At 39.3% G+C, this 22,831-nt stretch overlaps 1 protein-coding gene across 1 annotated transcript in view; it reads left to right on the top strand.

Moving 5' to 3' along the window:
* sema4aa (sema domain, immunoglobulin domain (Ig), transmembrane domain (TM) and short cytoplasmic domain, (semaphorin) 4Aa) overlaps positions 1–21,757 on the top strand; it is a 22,566-nt gene extending 809 nt beyond the window's left edge. The window contains exons 2-14 of the mRNA XM_008298637.1: positions 5,493–5,653; positions 5,740–5,802; positions 6,139–6,237; positions 7,871–7,961; positions 8,066–8,188; positions 10,982–11,109; positions 11,200–11,381; positions 12,805–12,943; positions 13,521–13,710; positions 14,309–14,424; positions 16,087–16,250; positions 17,636–17,706; positions 17,899–21,757. Coding sequence (XP_008296859.1) covers positions 5,493–5,653; positions 5,740–5,802; positions 6,139–6,237; positions 7,871–7,961; positions 8,066–8,188; positions 10,982–11,109; positions 11,200–11,381; positions 12,805–12,943; positions 13,521–13,710; positions 14,309–14,424; positions 16,087–16,250; positions 17,636–17,706; positions 17,899–18,662 — 2,291 coding nt within the window. The 3' untranslated portion in view covers positions 18,663–21,757. The remainder of the gene's footprint in view (positions 1–5,492; positions 5,654–5,739; positions 5,803–6,138; positions 6,238–7,870; positions 7,962–8,065; positions 8,189–10,981; positions 11,110–11,199; positions 11,382–12,804; positions 12,944–13,520; positions 13,711–14,308; positions 14,425–16,086; positions 16,251–17,635; positions 17,707–17,898) is intronic.
* Positions 21,758–22,831: the final 1,074 nt, after the last annotated feature.

Here is a 22,831-nt window from a genome sequence, read left to right as displayed (position 1 = left end):
GGAGTCTGTATCAAATGCTGTGTACTTTAAATATGACGTTTTTAAATAGAATTCTTTTAGGCATTATTATATGTTCATTTCAAAATGCAGCCATTAAGATGCTGTTTTATCCTTATTGCGTGTTCATTTTCTCTGTGCAGTATGTTATGAGATGCATTCTAAACTTGCGACACACATGAGTCATATGTTTGGCTCCACAACTGAGAGAACACAAAGGTTACAAATTAAACAGGAAAATGATGCAACTGACAGCAACCAGAAATTCTGTCATTGGCTGATTTCAAACATTGTTAGGAAGCACAAAGATTGTAGTGTAGAAGTGTGACGTTAGTTTACAGACTAAATAATATGCAAATGTGCCATTTTTTATGTATCTAAACTGTACATTTATGTTTCTGAACTGTACATTTTTTCAGCTGAAGCATTTCTAATTCTGGACACATTCAAGACTTTTAGAGCAGTTTTTGCAAGTTGTGGCTTATCTTTTCTTTTCCAGAGAGTTTGTCAGGTCTTCTGGTTTCACGGGCTGCAAATTTGTCCAAAAACAATGATATTTGTGTGTTTTTAGCAGCAGAGATGAGGCAGCTGAGGGAGTTTAGGAGATTTAATATCTTTGTTGTCTTCATGCTCCAGTTGTGATTTTAAATGATCTGACACCTCAGAAGAGCTGTTTGTCATAAAACATTGAGTAGATTTGATTAGATTTACCTTTAATTATCACAGCACAGCATACAAGTAGTCAGACAATGAAATGCAGAAATTGCAAAAAGCAAATGGTTTTGTATTACCAGAGAGAAACTGATGCTTGTTGAAAAGGATTATTCAGTTAGTTAAGCACTGACTTCAGCATCAAGTTGCCTTCTGGTTGGGTTTTTCTTGTTAATAGTGATGGTACAAACCAGGTGTTTGAAGCATTTCTGTGCTGAAATGCTGGGAAATGGCATAAAAAGCCTAGAGACTAATGGTATGCGTCCACAGGAGTGTCTTTGTGGCCTGCCTGTTTCTGAATTTCTGACTGGACCAACATGTAGCTCATTTGGAAACTTTCTCTCATATTACAAAACTGAAATGTGAGAAATGAGCCACGCATCTGTTGAATCTGTCTTCATTTTAGATCGACAGCAGGTAGTTCAAATGTTTCTGTGAGTTTCCAGAGGCGTTGAGTCATGTTGCGCATTGTGGTAGTGCCGTGTTGCATCGCACGTTACCAGCTTGGTATTTGCATAAAGTTGATGTCTCAGCTACTGTGTGCAAATCAGGGGCATCCAATGTGATTCACTACCTCTGTAAATTCATGGAGAACTTTGAAATAACCATTGCCAATCTAAACTGAAGACAGATTCAGCAGCTTCATAGCTTATTTCTCACCACAGATGTTTTTTAGAAACATGTTTCAGTTTTCTAGTGTAAAAGAGAGTTCCTCAGCCGCCATGTTGGTCCTGTCTGACAGACAGTATAGGAGCGAAGCAGTCGACGAATCAAGTGCAACATGGCGGACACTGACATGTGTCTCTGAAAACCTCTGACATGAAAAATAATAAATGCAGCTGCTGATTCTGTCTTAATTTCAGATCAACATTGTTTAGTTTAGCCGTTTTTCTGGAGTTTTCAGAGGTGGCAAGTCGCACTGGATGCCCCTTTAGGTAATAAAGGAGCCTCGACCAAAATATTACGCAGACGAGGAGTGTCCAACGTACAACCTGTCTCTGAAAATGCAACATGACGCTACCAGAACATATCGCACATCTGCAGTTTAACACATTCTGATTGCGTTGCAATGTGTTACTTTTGACAGACTGTCTCAGTGTCCGTTCCTCATTTGTATGAAGTTAAAACTCACAGGCGTCGACTGGCTGCTTCAAGGAACCTAAAGTCTTCTAAACCAGCTGTTGTCAATCTAAAATGAAGCCAGATTCAGCAACTGCATGGCTGATTGTTCAGATACTTTCGGAAATTCTTTTCAGTGAACTGATTTTATAATAAATTAATAATAAAGTTTTCAAGTGAGCCTCCATGTTGATGCAGTTCCAGATAGACAACTGCTATTATAAAAGTTTTTCAGGCGTTTCCAGAGGTGACGACCTATTTAAATGAAGGAACCTTGACCTCAATTTTATGTAAATGAGGAGCAGCCAATATGATGCTTTGTTTCTCAGCACGGTGCCACGAGAATGCACTGTACGACTGCTTACAATGTTCTATGTGAAATGTCATTCTCACATTTTCATAGTGACACTCACACTGTTCAGCTCAGCTTTTCACATAACAAGTGGCTGGAATATTTAATAGCAGGGAGAGAAGAAACTTCTGACAGTGTCCATCAGAACCTTAAAGTGAGGTAAAGTCATTTGTCTTTGCCTGATGAAGTTCCATCGTTTCTGCTCATGAGTTTACTGTTACAATAAATCTTCCACAGGAGCTGAAGCAAGTGTAAAACTTTACACTTCACTTCTGTGCCTGTGGAAGAGTGTCATTGTGAGACATCAAAAAACCCCATAAAAACCATTCTGAGTCACCGTTACCACAGTAACAGGCATTCATTCATGACAGTGGGGAGACTGGAAAAGAGAAGTAGAAGTTCTGCTGGAATATCACTATGAATGAGGTTTTGTTTTTTTTTCTTTTGACCTATTTATTTTAAGATTCTTAATACAATCAATGTTATTAATATTTTATCAGGTAATTCATTTTGACGACATACCTTTTGTCAACTTAATGTAATTTCTGTGTCATTTCATGTCGTGTACATTCATAACAGACTGACATCCCAGAATAATCACTGACAACTGATAGATTGTATCTCTAGAGGAGATGTACTGAGTGTCATTGCAACACTGCTTCATTGGCAGGAGACAACTCAGGGAAAGCTGACCTTTCATTCAACAGATTTTTAGTTTTTGTTTTGTAAATATATGTAGCTCATATACGAGGTGTGTCAGAAAAGTTTCAGGAGTGGTGTCACAAAAGATATATTTCAAATCCAAACTACCAGTTTTCCCCTTCGAAGTAATCTCCCTGGATTCGAACACACTTTCCCAGCTTTCTCTGCCACACCGCCATGCACTCCTGGAAGGATTCTTTCGGGATCCTATGCAGCTCCATCGCCACAGCCATCTTGATGTCGTCCACGTCTTCAAAGCGGGTCCCCTTGATGACCGCCTTGAGCTTGGGGAAGAGGAAAAAAATCCCACAGAGCCTGGTGGGGTGAGTAGGGAGGTTGCTCCAGCACAGCGATGTTCTTCTCAGCCAGGAACTGTTGGATGCTCAGGGCATTGTGAGCAGGCGTGATGTCATGGTGAAGCAGCCACGACTTGTCCTGCCACAACTCTCGCCTCTTCTTGTACACTGAAAGCAGCAAATGCCGCAGGATCTCTTTGTAGACGTGCTGGTTGATCGTCTGAAGGGGAAGACTCATAACTTGTAGTTTGGATTTGATATCTTTTGTGACACCAGTCCTAGAACTTTTCTGACACACCTCGTATGATGTACTTTCTCAGCGATAGCTTACATGCAGTTGTTGTGTATCATAGATAATCTTCCAGACACAATGACATGTGCATATGCTGTGAATAAGATTATATTTTATTGTCAGACACTTCCATCATAACTTCTACATTTAAGCTCTTATCTGTGCCCAGATGTTCAGATAAAGACAGACAGTTTCTGTACAGCTCTTAACCACATCCTCTTCAAACCTGAACCCATACTGTCAGCCTCAGAAACAGGAAGTGGTGCCGGTCAGCTGACATATGAAACCGTCGATGTGTTGCTGCACTGTTATTTATTGTTCTGTGTGTTCTCTTGCCTCCTGTTATAGTGTCAGTCTGTTTTACATTTTAACAACTTAATAACGGGGGCTTTGTTTAGACTAGTAAAGTTAGATGTGAGAAAGAAACCACATGCTGTGAACAGGTGCATGTTCTTGTTCGCACGCAAAACTTTTGTGAATAGTCTCATTTTTAATGACCATCTTCATTTTGACAAAGCTAAGAAAATTGCATTCCGCACTCCTGGTTTTGGGCAGTTTATCTCATTCTTTTTGCAGATCATCTCAGGCCATGTCAGTTAGATGGAAGCATCTGAACCTTCATCTTCAGGTCTCTCCACTGATGTTCTGTAGGGTCAAAGACTTGTCCTGCAGCGTCAGCAATGATGTGGGTGTTGTAATGGGCCGTCGTGGTGAAGAGGGACCTGAGACAGAAGGCAATGTTTTTGATTTGTCAGACGATCCAACCTTGGTTGGGGATGAGTTGAAAAAAGTGATTGCAGATACAAGCTGCCAAAATTAGTTTCCTCCATAGAGTGGCTGGGCTCCGCTGTAGAAGCTTGGATATTCAGAGTTGCTGCTTCTTTCTGGTTAGCACTGTTGCCTCGCAGGAAGAAGGTTGCCGGTTCCCGTCCCGGTGGGGGCACCGGAATCATTCTGCGTGGAGTTTGCATGTTCTCCCCGTGCAGCGTGGGTTCTCTCTGGGTTCTCGGCTTCCTCCCACAAGGTCCAAAAACATGTTGAGGTTAATTGGTGATTCTAAATTGTCCGTAGGTGTGAATGTATGTGTGCTTGGTTTTCTGTCTGTAAGTGTAGCCCTGTGATAGACTGGTGACCTGTCCAGGGTGTCCCCTGCCTTCACCCTAAGTCGGCTGGGATAGGTTCCAGCCCCCCCGCGACCCTAATGAGGATTAAGCGGTGTATAGATAATGGATGGATGAATGGATGCTTCTTTCTGTCAAAAGTAGCCTGTTGAGGTGGTTTGATATCGAAATAAGATGCCGCCAAGGTTTTCCAAGTTGACCGAGTACTCACTGGAGAGATTACATATTTCATCTGGCCTGGGAATGCCTCGGGATGCCCTGGAGAAGCTGGAAAATGCTGTGGGGGAAGAGGGAAAGACCTGCTTTACCTGCTGCCACTGCAACCCAACCTCGGAGAAGGAAAACAATGGTTTCTTCCTGCTGCTCTACCATAAAGGCCTGTTTGAAGGAGAGCTGCTGAGATGTTCATCATTCTAGGAAGGTCTACACGTCTGCAGAGGACTTCTGAGGAATCGTTGGGTTCTTAGTCTGACTGAGGACCTTCCTCCTTGTTAACTCCTGACATGCAATGTAAATTGTAGGCTCTTACATACATAAAGATTGTAAAACTTTATAAACTGTGTCCCATCAGGTCATTTTACTGCAAATGTACTCAGGTTCTTGACACATCTCAAAGATAATTAAAGTAAACCTGTGACGACTGACAATAGTTTAGAAGTGCCGGATTTCTGTTTTAGATTTTTAATAATTTTGCAAAAAATTCTAAGAACATCTTTTCACAGATTAATGGCATCAAGTTGTAACATTATTTACTTAAAATTATATTGACATGACAAGTGTGAAGAAAATAAAGGGGTCTGAACAGTTTCAGAAGTGTCTTGTCTTTTTTATTTAGCTCTGAGGATGATTTCAGATCTTTCATGAGTCCAGGCTAATCAGTAAAGTCATGTGTTTGCCTTCAGACTCTGCATCCAGACCTCTGGTTCACTTCAGCCTCCCCGACGTCCACAACACCACCACGCTGCTGCTAAGTGGCGACGAATCCACCCTGTATGTTGGGGCACGAGACGCCATCCTCTCGTTGGACGTTCGTCAGAGTGAAGTCATAGTCCTGAAGAAGAAGGTGGGCTACAGGGCTTTTCATTTGACTAAATTTTTCCTTTTCTGTCCATAATGTTGTTCGACTTAGTTTGTCTGTCTGTTGTTCAGGTGGATTGGAGTCCATCTGCGAATGACATCAACAGTTGTGAAAGTAAAGGGAAGAATCCAACGGTAATTATAAACACTGCTCCATCCAAATGTAGCGCAATTCCCAATTTGATTCTCAGTCAGCCTGAACTTCACTACATGTTGTTCCCTTCCTGTCTACCTATTGTAGCTCTCCAATAAAGGCAGAAAAATATCATTTAGACTGATGATTCATACTGATCTGAGCTGTATTAGCACTACAAACATTTTCTATAGGAAAAATTAACAGGACTCTTACAGGAAAAAGCTTCCCCTGCCTCATAACTCTACAGATTGACATTGTGAGATGATATTGCTCATTTGTTCAGTCTTGCAGTAAAAAAAAAAAAAATTCATCCCTGATTTTGTTTGTGTCTGCAGGTCGACTGTCCGAACTTTGTCCACGTGTTGCAACCGTTAAACACCACCCATCTTTACGCCTGCGGCAGCTACGCCTACAACCCCCATGATGCCTGCATTGTAAGTCAACACCATGTTTAAAAGAATTTGCCACACTGAGGTCATTCTTCGGTTCGTGGACTGGAGTTTGACAGTAATGTTGTCGCCATCTTGGTTTTTTGGAGCCTGATGTGATTTGGATGAGAGGGGCAAGATGTAGCAGAAGCAGTTAACAAACGTTGTTAACTTAATGTTGGTTAAAGAGCCCATAATTTGCATTTAGAGGTCTGTAATGTTATTTTGGGGGTCTGCTAGAATATGTTTCCATTCATAAATGTAATACTCCACTGTTTTAGCTCCAATCTTTTTAAAAGCCCCACCTCCTGAAAAGCCGAATCAGCTGTGATTGGTTAGCTGACTCGACCATAGCAAGGTAACACTGATTACTAACCCCAGATCTGTGACTACAGGCAGAGAGACGGAGCTATGCAGAAGCAGCTCTAGTGAGGCGATAATTTTAATTAACTACTAGCAGGCCTTATGCTAATGTGCTACATGTTAATGTAGATGAGTGACGGGAAAAAAGCTTGGATGACGGACGAAGTATTGCTGCCAGCTAGCTTGGTTAGCAAAGTGTGTGCAGCTCCTTCTGGACTCAATTCCATCTTGGAGTAGACTTCTTTCTGACCCAGTAATAACTCTGGCTCTGCTTGTTTTGGACGTGATCATGACTTGAATGCAACTCCCCTTGAATTTAGTATTGGCATGGACTTGATCTTGACTTAAACTCAACTCCTTTTAGACTCAGTTTTGCAAGTAACTCGTCTTTTTTTGGATTTGGTCTTGACTCAGACTCAATCTTGACTTGGACTTGACTCCTTTTCGACTCAGTCTTGACTTGGACTCATCTTCTTTTAGACTTGGTCTTGAATCTGACTTCTTTTTTTATACTCAGTCTTGACAGGTTTGATTCCTTTTGGACTCTTAAATCGGATGTGAGCTTGGACTTGACTCCTTTTTGAGCTTCTTTGAGCGTCTTACTCAGCTTATTTTATACTTGATCTTGACTTGAATTTGAGTCCTTTTGGACTCTCTCTTGACTCAGACTCTACTGTTTTTGGAGTTGATCTTGACTCAGACTTGACTCCTTTTGGACCTGGTCTTCAATTTGACTGCCTTTTTTGAACTTGGACTTGGTCACATGTGGGTACAACTCTTAATCTTAACCCGAGCCTTTAATTAGAAATGGCTACCACCAGTACTACTATTACTACTGCTGTAGTCAGTGACTCTGAGTTTGACAACAGACTGAAATGGAAATGTAATACTGATGATGTTAGCGTCTTCAAAAATTAAGTTTGTGTATATATTCCTAACCTGTTGTTGACTTTTGTAATCTATGTGTGACATTGCAATTTCCAATAACTGGAAATTAACATGGTCCACTTGGCAAATTATAAAGTGCTTATGCTAATATCGCCATCTGCTCGCATCAGTTATTGATATGATGCATCTGTAATTCATGTTGACTGTGATGTTAATTAGGATGCTTATTTTAGCTAACAAAGAACAAACAAAACTATCACAGTAACACCCAAGTTGAAATGAACCTGCTATAAATTTTTGTTTATGGCAGATTTTCTCCAGACCAGACATGATTCACCACTACAGAAATACTTTGCTGTTCAGTTCAGTTTCTGTTTGCCTCCTTCAGGACGCTGAAAGCTTCTCTATGGTCCAACGTGATGGTGCTAAAGGTCGCTGTCCATTCAGCCCCTTTGAGAGGAACACTGCCGTCATCATCGGTCAGTCTGCGCTCTTTGCTCTGCTGTTATAACCTAAATAGAGTTAATGTTGTCAGTGACACATGTTCATTTTAAAACAAACTGTTCTGTTTATCCTTATGCAGATGGCGAGTTGTTTACTGCCACAACGATCGACTTTAGAGGAGACAAACCACAAATTTCTCGATACTTCAGCAAAGATAGCCGCTCAGACGTCAACCTGGACTCGTCCATCAGATTACTGGAAGGTGAGTGAACAAGATGCTGACATTATCAGTGTTTACCCCTGTGGTTTCTAAGTTGCACAAACTGTGAGTTTTAAACTGTTTTAAACTGACTCAACATGCAGAAATAAACACACAGAAAGAGAGCAAAGTGCTGTGGTCAGTCACAGACGGACAAAAAAGGGAAGGAAACTTTTAAGAAATATAGAAAGAAATGGTTGCAGAAACTGAAGCTGGTAAAGCAAGGCACTAAAACAGCCAGTTGCTGCTTCAATTCTCACAAAGCTGTAGGGAATCTTCAGAAAGAAATCTTCAAAATTACATCTGAATTTCACCTTAAGTTTAGTGGTTTCGGTAGTATGTGACAACACAAACTGTGCTGGGTTTACATTACCACATTTACATGAAACCACTAAAAGCATGAACCTCCTACTTTTTATATTTAGCGTGGCGGCTGCTGTCACGTCTAATCCTGTGTGCCAGATATTGCTCAGAAAACAAAGTCACACAACATAAGAATAAATGCAGTGCCTACTAGAAAAGCAATACGAAAAAAAACTAATGATATGTTACAGAAAATTAAAACAAGTTAAAATAGAACTCAAATACAAAAGTGAGAAGTAATTCTGGCAATGATTCTGAGGTAGTAAAGTACGATTACACATGATAAAGAAATAGTGCACACAAAAGTGAAAGATTACACAGTCGTTTGTGGTGCTGCTGATACATTCTAAGAGGTGTCTCAGCTAATAAATCTACCTACATTATTAAATCAATACCAGAACTTGCATTTTTGGCTAAGCACAGACAAAGAATTTACCCTTTTTTTTTTATTGTTCTTGATGTATTCACATAGAAAAAGACCAAGTTTCAGGAGGGATGATCGGACATTTCTCAGAGAGGATTTTTGTTCAAATGTTCTGTGCTGGAAGGGTTGTGTTGCTCTGTCTTTGTCTTTGAAGTACTTAGAAGGTGATTTATTGGATTTCCATCAGGGCACACACTGTCCAGGTCATAGTTTTCCATTTTTTCACCTTTAGAAACTGTTGTGTGATTTTGTGCTCTGATGGTTCTCGTGCTGGAATATTCCCCTTCTTCAAGCTTCTGCAGACTGGGAGTCATCTTGTCAGACATTATTTTGTTTTATCCACAGACATACATGGTGCATCTATAAATGTTATCTTCTCAACACCTTTTGCATTCATGCAGCCCCATATCATCACACTCTCACTTCTGTGCTTCACTGTCAGGACTATGCATTCACTGTGGTAGTCGTGGTCAGGTCAACATAGTGGACTCCATCTGAACCTGACAAATGTATCTTATCTGACTCTAATCTGACTGTACTCCCAACATTCATCAGGCTCCTTTTCATGTTCTTTAGCTAAATTTTATCCTGCAGTTTTGTTCTGAACAGCAACAAGTGGGTTTTTTTGGGGGGCCTTTGTGCCTTTATTTGATAGATCAGTGAGAGAGAGACAGGAAAGTGGGGGAGAAGAGTAGGGGGAGGACGTGTGGGAAAGGGTCATGAGCGGGATTCGAACATGTCCTCCACATCAGGACTGTAGCCCTGTACATGGGACGCCAGCTCAACCAGGTGAGCTATAGCGGCGCCCCACAACAAGTGTTTTTTATCTTGTCCTCTGTCCATAGAGGCTGATGTTGTGAAGTGTCCTTCATGCTGCCTGAGCTTCACAGAAATTTTTATTTCCATTGATAACCCCTCTGTCAAGTCTGAAGCAGCTGGCATCTCTTTATCACAGCTAGATTGTGAAAGAAGTTCACTGTTTGTGGAGTCATTTTAGGACTACAACCACTGCAGTACCTCCTGATTACTGCTGCTACTATTTTTAGTTGCTCACAGAGCTTCCTCTATCCTTTCCATCTTTGTGAAGTCTCATTATCAGATTTTTCAGTTATCAGCATAATTTTAGCAGCTGGGGTTCACTTTGATGGGACAAATTGACATATCCTATCTGACCAGCTGATAAATGCTGAAAATATCAGCAACATGTTATCAGTTTTCATTTTGTTTTTACTTGTATGTCTGGAAACCAAGACACAATGTATTGTTAGTGTTTTTAAGTTACAGTCAAACAATGGTACATATACATGCAAAACTTTAAATAGATTATTGTCGGAACAGGTGGAGAAGATGTCAAACAAAAGTTACATACATGACCTATGTGTTTTAGTGGACCAGTCAAAGAAGGGACTCTAACACACTGCAGTTGGCCATAATTCTAATATATCTAAAAGACAAAATGTAGCTGAGTAACATTACATTAATTAAACTTAATAAATCAAAAAAATACTGTGGACAAGTTGAAGAAAGTGCCCAACGATTTTGTAAAAATAATTTAAAAGAAAAAAGATAAGAAAATAAAGCATTTTAAAATGAATTGGAATTAAATTCATAAAGTGCAGACAAGTTTAATAAAAGCTAAGGCAGTTTAGTTCAGACTTTATAAAATGAAGCTGGCTAAACAAAAGCAGTGGAAAAAGCCAGAAAAGCCTCATAGTTCCAGGTGACACATTTATTTGTGTTACGTTGCATGCTTTAAACAAAACCACACTGTAGCGAGATTTCGACATCATCAACTTTCTCTGGAAATGATTTTGAAATCGATTATCAAAATGGATTCTTGGTTATTTTGTAGCAACATGCAGAAAAAAGGTGCTGTCATTTTAATCATTGTATTATCATGTGACTGTTTGCCTTCAGCTGATGTGCTCTCAGAATGCTTTCCCCTACATTCAGACCACATGGCACAACACCCTGACTTCCGTCCTCTGTCATCACTTCTTGTATTTCAGAGCCAAAGTTCGTGGGTTCGTCGCTGGACCCGGCAGAAGAGAAACTCTACTTCTTCTTTAGTGAAGTTGGGAAAGAGTTCAACTTTGTGAACGAGCTGCAAATCGCACGGGTGGCTCAAGTTTGCAAGGTGACAGTAAACCTAGAGAGGAGCTCCTGACTGCATGATGGATGTAAATTAATGATGTTAAAGTTTGCTCCTTCTGTGTCGGTCCTACAGCATGACGTTGGTGGACAGAGGACGCTGCAGAAGAAGTGGACGTCCTTTGCCAAAGCCTCTCTGCTATGTCAGTCCCAAAAACAGCTTCCCTTCAATGTCCTACAGGATGTGTTCACCCTCCAGCCACCAGAGGGAAGCGACACCTCAGAAACTCTGTTTTACGGCATCTTCACCTCTCAGTGGTAGGAAAACAGAACAACAGCTCGCAAACAACTGTGCCTTGAACTGCCTGCATTCTTTCTCACAGCCAGCAGGGGGCGGCTCCTTCGTTTGCTAAAAGAAGCCCGATAAGAAAATTACTTGAATTCTCACCTGATTTATCACCTCAGTAAACATTTTTCTAACGAGTTTATGGCTTCAATCCCTAGTTTCAAGTCTCCTTCAATGCAGCATGATGTTCATTTAGTAACTCGTCCCATTCAGAGGAAAATAGACGATAAACCAGGTATGTTTCAGAGTGTGTGTAGTATCCTCAAGTTGTCAGTCAGGTCCACCGCTCGCTCATCCCGTTTGCTTTAAATAAACAAGAGGGCGATGGACAAATTCCGCACCCAGGGCTTCAACAAGGTATTCTACCAATCAAACCAAACCAAACAGGATAACTCACATTTTGGGTTTTTACTGAAGCCACTTATAAGAGTAACTTTATCTGTATACAGCAAGTGCAGATCAAAGTCCTCTACGTAAATGAAATTAAGAGAATAAAATAAAAACATAAAAATAACTGTAAAAAGTCCAAAATGAAACCTTGTAAATCCATCTCACTTAGCTTGCTAGCTGTGTTCATTTGTAGTTTTGATTAGAATTTTAAACATGTAGTCATGTTAAATGAAACAATAACACTTTGTTTTTGGTTTAAACAGTTGTTTCTTTTTAACATGTAATTTATTAAATGGATTCAGCATCATTAGTAAATAAGTAGACCACTCCAGAGGGCTGTACTGCGAAGCGAGTTTAGTGGGTTAGCGAGGTATGTTGAGGCTTTAAGGGGGGGGGATTGCAGGCGAATATATATCATCAATACCACCACCACAACAACCAGTGATGCAGAAATCACATAAATATGTTTTTATGTTTGGCTCTGATTTTCTGTCGAGTCCATTTACACTGCTGGTACTGCAGATGAGAAAATGGATTATTCTTCTGGTATTTTTTACAGAGAATATTCAGTCAATAATATTAATTTTGCTCTGATTGGGCCAAACAATAACGTGAGTTCCTGCATTATGGGACAATGTAAAACCTAAATGTACTTCAATACAGTATCATGTTTAAATGTATGAAGTTTAAAGTTTTACTTTAATGTGCAGCTGTCAGTTGGAAATAAATCGGTAAAAAATTATATATGAACACGTTTAACAGTTTTCTACTAGCATTCCTGTCTCGCACCATTTGCAGTAGCAGCATTTTTTACCGTCACATTTTTAAAAAATATATATTCATCATTGTTCTCTCGTCTATGTGCTGGTTTTGAGATGCTTGCAGCTAAAGTGTTGGACCAACCAGCAAGTCAACATCTCCAGCTTTTGGTCTGTCACTAACAGGGTTGGTCAGGGCAAATATGTATTCAAAGTGTGACTTCAATAACAGTCTGGTGTCTTTTAGGTCCACAGGTCCCGAGTCTGCAGTGTGTGTCTTTAAGCTGCAGGACATCAGGATGGTGTTCACTGGGAGCTACAGGACCTTCAATATGCAGAACCACCAGTGGAGTCCACTAACGGAAAAGCACTCGTACCTGGGGAAGGTGTGGCACTCACTTCCATCAATCCATCCATTATCTATACTTGATCCTCACTAGGGTCATGGGAGGGCTGGAGCCTATCCCATCTGACGTAGGGTGAAGGCAGGGGACACCCTGGACAGGTCACCAGTCTATCACAGGGCTACACTTAGAGACAGACAACCAAGCACACTCACATTCACACCTGCGGACAATTTAGAATCACCAATTAACCTCATATTGTTTTTGGACTTGTGGGAGGAAGCTGGAGAACCCGGAGAGAACCCACGCTGCACGGGGAGAACATGCAAACTCCACACAGAAAGATCCCAGGTGCCCTCACTGGGACGTGAACCTGGGATCTTCTAGCTGTGAATATGAAAAATTGGCCCTGATTCTGATCTTTGAGATTGGATCCAGGCGTCCATGCCTAAAAACACAGTAAATGGCCTAAAACTAAGTAAATGACGTCCTGAGTGTTTTGATTCTGACCCACATTTGTCCTCACTTATCTTCACTCTCAGCCCGACTTATTTAAAACACTATTAAACACAGTTGTCAGATGTTTCTATTTGACTCTGCCTCTGTGTTCTCCTGACAGTGTGAACTGGACAAATCTTCAGATTCTGAGCTTATGGAAGTGAAGAAGAGTTTCCTGACCAGCGGCAGCGTCAGACCAGTCGGAGGAAGTCCGATTGTCGTTTCCTCAGAGCAACAGTACAAACGTGTTGCCGTGATGAGGATGCAAGCCGTCGATGGCAAACAATACACTGTCCTGTTCATTCTCACAGGTGAGGTGTCACACATACAGAAATAGAAAAAGGAATAGTTTAACAATCTGGACAATATGCTCATAAAACTCCTTTCTCAGAGTTAGATGTTGAGATTAACACTTCTCATTTCTCATATGAAGCCAAGTTTAGCAAATGTTAGATTTGCTTAGCATAAATCCTGGAAACAGTTAGCCTGGGTCAGTCATAATCTAACAAATCCATCTGTAAGCACATATAAGGTTAACTAATTAACATGTTGTGTCTTGTTTGCTGACTATTTTTGAATTTACAATGAAAATAAATAGATTTAAGCTTTTTTGCTTGTTTCTGTAGTAAATGTTCAGTCATGTCTCTCGGTTTTTGAAAACATCTCTACTGCCAGCATTCTATAGCGAAATCTGAATATCCCAGAAAAAATCCAGATACAGCATGTATGTCCTTAGAATGACTAAGATAGAAGGTTTAAAGCAAAGGTAGTAAAATTACCCTGAAAGCAGCCTCATAGAGATAATCCTGAGATGACAGACCTGAAACATCATTAATGTCCTCATTCTGTAGCAGCATCTCACACAAATCTTTATTGAAAAATTGTTCATCATCTCTTTCTGATGTCCAGAGTCTGGATTCCTCCACAAGGTGGGTTTGTTTGATCAAGGTCCTCGAGTCATTGAGGAGATTCAGGTCTTCACACAACCTCAGCTGGTCAAAAGCATCGTCCTCTCCTCCTCCAAGGTGAACCTCACACTACACAGATACAGTCGTCCTCAAATGTATTCATACCCTCTCCTTAAAGAAGGAAAAAAAACAGCTGTCACTGAAATAAGTTGAAATTGACAAAAATAATAATAAATAAAAATGTAATGAAAATCATGACAATTATGATTCAACAGAAATATATATATTTTTAAAAACAACAAACAAACAAACAAACAAACAAGAAAACAGCATGATGGGACCCATAAACTAATGTTTTGTTGAGCAACCCTTTGAGCCAATCACTGCAATCAAGTGTTTTCTGTAACTCTCAATCAGACTTCTGCACCTGTTGACAGGTATTTAGATTTTGGCCCACTGCTCATCAGCAAAGTGCTCTAACTTGTCTGGGACAGTGTTTTTTGTTTTTTTGTTTTTTACCGACCACAACCCAAAAGCAGTGTCTTTTTTCACTAAATTACAATTTAGCACATTTTTATCTATATTCCATTTTGCAGTTTCTAGTTGTTTGAGTGGCTATTGTGAATTTTGCCTTTTCTTTAATGGAGGGTATGAATACATTAGAGGACCACTGTATGTTTAAAAATCATGCTTTAAGATTTATACCAAGGATTTTATCCCTTTAATTCAGTTTCGCTGCTTGCATCCAACATTTGATGAATTTTTATCAAGCAAGAATTTAATTCAGCTCTACACTTCTCATTGCAAGCTATTAAGGACTCAGCTGTGACGTTTCAGCTAAACTGCAGGCTGTGTTTATACAGAGTGGAGATAAGAGTGCCACCATTGAGTTTTTCCAGTGCAGACAATGTTTTTTGCTTGTTTGTTTTTTCATTTTTTTCTAAGAAATAATAAACACAAAAATTCAACTTCTTTTGTTTCTTTGATTTGTGTCACTCTAACTATGTCATATTGTACAGAAATCATTTTTGAGTTCTCTCTCCTTCTAGCCATGGTTGTGTTGTTTCTATAGAGGTGCAGGACTATATATAGTGTGAAAAATGTAGTGACAAATGAGTCCCCAGTGAGGAAAACTGTGAGATGAGCAAATGACGCCCACAAACAGCTTTGAGGTTCAAAGAGTTAATCCATAAATGAGCACTAATCAAGAAAAGAAGATTTAGAGAAATAAAATTCGGATTTCGAGCTTAGTTTTAGTTAAATTCTGTGGCAGAACAACATGACAGCTTTTACAGTTTGTGGTGGATAAATGGTGTCATTTTTCTTTTTTTTTTTTCTTCAACAACATAGCTTTTAAACCAGCTAGTAGGTTTTGGGTTTCAGAGGATTAATTTGTCCCTTCTAATGTTGAAATAAATATATTTTGACATTTTATCAAAATATGAAAACGATGGTTTCACATGCATGACAAATGTTAAAATCAAGAAAAATCATCATGATTTACAGTAAGGAAGAGATGTTGTCATCATACAGTTTCACAAAGCTGTTACTCATCTATACAGCGCATCCATGACTCACAAGATAAAAATCAAATTAAGCAGAAATGAACAGTGATGTGTCATCTGCATAAAGGCAACAGCTGTGAAAGTCGGAGAGTGTGCATAGAACAAGACAAATGACAGTGGCAGAAAAGTCTTCTTTCCAAAGTGAGAAATAAAATGATGATCAGTTCAGTGTTTTGGTCAGGTTGGATGTACATTAAAGAGTGTGTTTCTGCAGGGAGTTCTGTACGTGGGAACCTCTGAGGGCGTGACTGCTGTCCCTGTGGCCTCCTGCTCCATCTACCGGACCTGCAATCAGTGTGTTCTGGCCAGAGATCCACTGTGTGGATGGAGTCGGACCAGGAAGCTCTGCACCCGTCTGGACGGCAGTCATGAGAACATGTCAGTGTCGCTCTAGCCTGATTCCTTGTTTAATAACTTTAATTACATTTTTTTTACTAACTCCAAATGCAAGCAAAAAAATTACCTATCTACAGTTTTGGGTGGAATAAACCTTTAAACCCATAACTTGTAAGATGGAGTGTAGTCTTTGGATGGAATAAACCTTTTAACTTTAGGTACTTCGAGAGAAAATAGTATTTATGGTGGAACAAAAATTAAAAAGTCGTGTACTTTAGCTATCACCTGGTTTGACAGGTAGTGCTGATGTTACAAACATGGGTTCTAGAAATGTGGTCCTATAAATGCAACCTCCTTTGCTGCAGACACACACTACGCTACATGAAGGCAGCTGTTACATGTGTCACTGGGATACAACAACACTACCTCAGTTGGACTCAGAGATCATTAAGCCTCACAGAAGACTTTGTGATGGTGCCCCTTTACTTGTTGAACCCTGACAACAGTCTCTGCTGGCCAACACATAACTAGTGAGTGGCCACCTCCTTGCGGCGCTCCAGCATTAAACATTAAGAGGTGAAGCCTCTGATCTACAACACACATTTCAAATATGTATTATGTAGGGACTCACTTGTGGCAGGTGCTTAATATTAAATGACTCAGATCGTATCAGGAGCAAAAAAGAAATCAATCAAGATATCCTTAGATATAATCTCACAAATGTAACTAAGCTGATGTTGCTAAGCCTCTCAGAGAAAACTAGACACACAGTGATTGACAAAGCTGACTAACTAGTTAATGCCGATACAATAAAGAAATGTATTCAACATTTCATGCAACAACAATGGATTAGTTCAGCGTCACTACCCTATATGGTGCTAGCCAGCAAGCTTAATAAATTCTATTTCAAAAAGCATGATTTTTGTCAAACTATAGTCCTGCACATTCAGACTTAGCTGCACACGTAAGTCAAAAAATATTTGACGGGAGGGTTAAATATAATTTATTGAAACATAATGAAACTACAATGCCACGGTAACTTTAGTTTCCTCCTCCATCGACATGTTGTTGGTCAATTAGTGTCATGTTTGTTATGTCACTGTCTGGCTGATGTCTTTGATATTCGCTCTCATCCGAATTACAGAGCATGAGCAACAGGGTGCTGACTACAGTTCACTTAACACCCACCCATGTCTGAAAAAACAAAGGTTTTCTAATGCAGCGTAAATCAAAGAAATGTATTTTGTTTTTCTTCTCTTTGTTTGAGGCCTAACATGTGCATTTATCCATTCTTATCTCACTGGAATCTAAAGATTTGTTTAAAATGTGTTTGATGCTACAGGCGCAGTTTGCATGTCACATCTGATGCTGTTCCAACTGTCGAATGTGTCTTCTTGTGCCTGACAAACTGTCGGTTTATTCCTCAGGGTTCAAAACCTGCAGGGTGGCAATGTAGAAGAGGAATGTCAAGGAGAAACCAAGGCTGTTGTGGACACAGGTAATATCTGTCTCAGTAAAGACAATAACTGTGCTTACAGGTCTGAAGAATATATCAAACAACTTTTAGATCCATGTTATTGAATTAACTCAATCGTTGATCTTTATGTGACATTTTGGAGTTTTAACCTTCATCCTTGTACACTAAGTGAAGACTTTTTTCTTATTACTTGTATTTTCCTTCTTTCTGCAGGAATCACTTTTCATTTGAACGAAGTGGTGAAGCTTCAGTGTCTAAAACCTTCCAACCTGGCCACTCTTACCTGGACCTCCCCTCGATTCAAAAGTCTTCCAGAGAAACTCTTCATTCGATCAGCTGACGGCAGCCTCAGCTTCCTCGCCACCGCCAACACTTTCGGGACGTACCGTTGTGAGGCAGAGGAAGGCGGGTACAAGGAAGTCGTTGTGAGCTATAATATCCAACAGACCGCCCCTCCACGCTCCATTAGCCCAAAGCAAACAGAAGATGAACAGCCAGTGCATGAGGGCAAGGACGAGTCTTATGAGGACATTTCAACTGAGCAAACGGTGACTTCTGTGGTACAACCTTCAGGAGACAAAGAGGACTCTGACACCAAGGACAAACAAGATACATTTTCAACCACTTTGAAAGATGAGACCAACTTACACAAAGAAGATCCAAGATTGTTAAACAACAACAGTTTGGACATCAACCTGACTTCCACAACCAGCACCAGGTCTTCTCAGGAATCCAGTGTTGATACTCCTAAAGAGAAGAGCTACTACAGCGAGCTGGTTGGAGTTTCCATCCTGCTGGCGATCTGCATCTGCATCCTGATGCTCGGATTGCTCCAAATATGGCGAAAGCCGAAACCTGGCTTCACGCTGAATCGTCTGATCAGTCCAGAGGATGACAGCAAAACCAACAAGTCTCTGGAGATTTGCTCTCTGAGCAGCCCAGAGGATCCTGCTCCTGAACTGAAGGTGGTGAACTAACAACAGGCTGCCTTCCACTGCAGATACTCGGGTCACCAGTGCTTACAGCAAAGACCCTAAAGTCAGCCCTTTAGCCTTTTGTTACTATGGTGGTGTTGGATTTGACAGCTTCGACAACTACAATGAGAAAGCAGAAAAATATCACTCATTGTCCACTCCAAATTTAACAAATCAGCGTACTCTTCTTCGAGTGAAACCGATCAGTGTTAAACCCCACTCAGCAGTTTTTCAGTGACCCCAGAAGTAACCATGCTGAACTAGGTCCTATTTTCTACCTCAAACAGCCCTGAAAGAGGTTCTACATTTGAAACATATGTAATGGTTGGGGTTGTCATAAATTGGACCTTAAGTTTCCCTGGGCAGGTGTAAGCTGGCGTCAACATTTACACAAACAGCCCTCTAATCAGTCCTTTCAGCCTTTCAGTTTCCATTTTGTTGTTCCAACAGTTTTTAGCCCAACGTTAAGTCATGATTGCAACAAAACAACGACCAATAGTGGTTACTGGACATTAAGATGACAGAAAAAATTGCATTGATTGTCCTGTCCAAGTTTGACCAACCAGTGTTGAGACCTGCACAGCAGAGTTTTTTCAGGGCCACTCAGATATACCTATGCTGAAGTAGGTGATTTTCTCCAAGAGGTTCTATGGAGATAGTTCTTGTGGTCCAAACATCCACAAAGGTTCAGGCTGTCCTAAGCCGCACAATTTCCACCTAAGTTAGGATTGGTATTGTGTTAGCTTGAAGCAAACCACATCACCTTTGAGAAAGCATGGCACTCAGCTGCTAGCTAGCTAAATCTTAATTAAATGGCTGCTCACTCAGTAGTTTTAGCTTGTGTTCCTGTTTCTGCATTGTAGGACACCCAGAAATCCATATTCTCTTTAAACTCAGAGGAAGTCCCATTAGGAGGATTTCACAAAAAGAGTGTTCCTTTAATATACGGCTTAACATTCTCCAGAAAGCTAATATGCATACAACAATGTTAGTTCACTGGCTAGTGTTGGGTAGTGGGCTGCATTTTCCAGATCAGACCATTTCTGAAGCACAGTGGAGTATTTAGTGAAATAAAACTGAGGATCTGTAGGTGATGCCACCTTTGTACATGGACATAAATGTGTAGCCGACATCACCAACCAACCCTGACATATATATTGAATTTAACAGTTAAAAAGCGAGAAATGGGAAACTCAGCAGGAAAACAAAAAATGTGAGCCTTTCATTTACCTGCTATTTACTGCTTGCTGATTTTGACGCCTCTAAAGAAAGGAAGTATTCCTGATATGTCTTGAGTTTCAGGGTCTTTTAGTTCTTGATATGAATAATCTAATCAGGAATTCCCCTGTTGATAACTGGTGTTTGTTTTTGTTGTTGTTGTTGTTCTGCCTTATTAATGTAGTGAAACTGAACTTGAGATTCTTTGGTTTCATTCCACTGCATGTTTTACACTCATTTCACTTTTGCTGCATAAAAAGACAAAATTACAACTTTACATCTGTTTCATTAGTGAGCTTTTGTGTTTATTGAAACCAAACTGATATTTAGATTAAATAAAAAATCATCAATAGCTCCATTCTAAAAAACATCTTCATTTTTCATGTTATTGTATGACTCAGCATGACATTGTTACATTTTTACGAGAGACTTCTTATGACAGCAAAAGGTTTAAACTTCTTTTTAGTTCTTTAGAATTTTTGCAAAGATGCACATTAGTTTTTTTTTTTTTTTTTTTACAGCTGTGATATTTGAGGATTATATTATTATTGTGTTAGTTTTATTCACGCAGACAAAGACTGTGGAAGTTGGACATGTCCTGCACAGAATCTTTCTGCATGTTTCTCAGGAAAAAAATTATGTGGAATAATTCAATTTTAGTTTAAGCAGAATATAGTGGCATCTGGAAACAATGTGGGGATGCATAAGCTGTTTTTTGTGAGTAAATGTTATGGATATTTTATATGAATTTTGGAAATCAGGGCTCTACATCCTGTCTGTTGATGTATTTGTATTTTAGATGAATGAATGTAAGCAGGTGAGATCTGGCACCTGCTGTGAATGTATCAGACATTTATCAGTAACTATCAATAACAATCAATATCATTGTGCTTGAGATTTTTATTAATAAGTGAAATTAATCATTTCTTCATGTGTAATTTTCGCTCTGTCGCCTTCTTGTGACGCAAATTAAAATTACACAAGGTGAACATGCTGCATAATAGCTTTTTTTTTTTTTTTTTTAAATATATTAGGAAGTTGTGTCCCAATTTATTGATTTGACATCATTTGTTGTTAGTGCCTCAGTCTTGAATGTGTTTTATTGATCCTTATAATGATCCAGAATCTCCAGAACACACAGGTATTGTGCCTCAAGTTTGTTAAGTTTAGTTTTTTGAGTTTTTTTTTTTCTTTTACAATAACTGCAGCAATGAAAACTTTACAGGTTTTTTTTTTTTTTTTGCTCTTATAGAGTAATTCTCTGTAATTACTTTTGTCACAGATGTAAAAGCTTCTCCTTTCACTGATGCTCAAACAGCTTTAATACGTTTGTGAGCTCCTTGTGGTGAAAATGCACCAAAACGAGATAAAAACACGCCGTCATCTGCTGGTTCAATAAATGTAACAAAGGATTAATAAACATGTTTATAAAGACTATCTAGTGTCGCTGCCTGTCTAACACATACTCACATACATAATCTTAGTTTAATCTCTGCATTTTTGGCCCCAGAATTTTGTTAAGTCATTAAAGATAACCTTGAATAAACTTAATAAAGGCAATGTTTCATAATTCATGACCACCTGAACACACACATGCAGCAAAGTTAAACCGAGAGCTGCATTAGGGACAAACTAATGTTGCATTTTGACATATATCTGGCAAGAAGAACAGTCTGTCTGTCGAATAACTGTCTCATCACACTTTCACAGTCTTCGTACCAGCGTTCTTCAAGCCATAGTCACAGTCTGTTTTGTTACGACCTTGCTGCTGTTTTTGGACCTTGCCTTTCGCCTCTCGCTTTTTGGATACCTCTGCCTGATTTGACTGACCTTCTGTGTACCCAACCCTGACCAGTAATAAACCTGCCTTTTGGCCTGAACCTTTTCTGTGTCGAGCATTTGTGTCCAGCTATTCTGATCTGAGTGAGTTCTTGACAAATACAAAGGAAAAATATCAATAACTGTGCATTTGCGTTGCTATAATTTTAAAATAAGTCCTAATGCAAAAAAAAAATTGTGTGTAAATACGGCTGTAAAACTATATTCTTTAAAACTGGGGATACTTCAAAAACTGAAAGTTGGGAAAATAATGTACAAATCTGTAAAACAATCATATTTTTAAAATTGATTTAACAGTGAAAGGTGCAGTGTAAAACCATCATTTTACTGTCATACACTGTTAAAAACCTAATGACGATTGGTAGAATATGTGAACATTATTTGCATTTTTTATGGTCAACATGTAATGCTTTTTTGTGTGACTTCAGATTATCTCTAATGAAACAAAAAAGTCAAAGTCTAAGTTTTAAAAAAAAAAATAGCAGTCCCTGGTGTACATATTTTTACCCGGAGAGAACCCACGCTGCACGGGGACATGAACTGGCAACCTTCTTGCTGCGAGGCAACAGTGCTAATTAACTGCGCCACCCTGCAGCCCCTTATTATCATCATTATTATTATTGTTGTTGTTAATATTTCTGATTTGAATACAGCAAAAAGAAGTATAAGTTCATGGTCAAAAGTTGTAAAAGAAATAATTACCACTTGTAAAAATACAGATTTTTGATGTGGACATTATTTACACACACACACACACACACACACACACACACACATATATATATATATTAGTGGTTACGTGTAACTTTGCTCAGGATTTACTAGTTAGTGTCTGTAATATACCAAAACAAAGACAGTCTGTACAATAACAGTACATGTAAAAAAAAATTACAAAATTAAAAAAAGTTTATGATTTGCATAGCAGAACTTGAATCTGATCACCTGACCTTTGGATTTTTTTTTCTATCTTTATTTTTATCTTCATTTCTTTTATTATCATTTTTTGTTTCTTCTTCTTTTGTTTTGTCTGTATTTTTCTTCATTTTCCTTTTTTTGTTCCTTCTTTATTCATTGCTGCACTTTTGGGCGGGTATTTTGTGTTTGCTGTGTGTCTT

The sequence above is a fragment of the Stegastes partitus genome, unplaced genomic scaffold, assembly GCF_000690725.1.
Source record: "Stegastes partitus isolate 25-593 unplaced genomic scaffold, Stegastes_partitus-1.0.2 Scaffold1335, whole genome shotgun sequence".
Lineage (NCBI taxonomy): Eukaryota > Metazoa > Chordata > Actinopteri > Pomacentridae > Stegastes > Stegastes partitus.
Note: the sequence above shows the minus strand (reverse complement) of the source record. Positions and strands in the feature narration are given on the sequence as shown.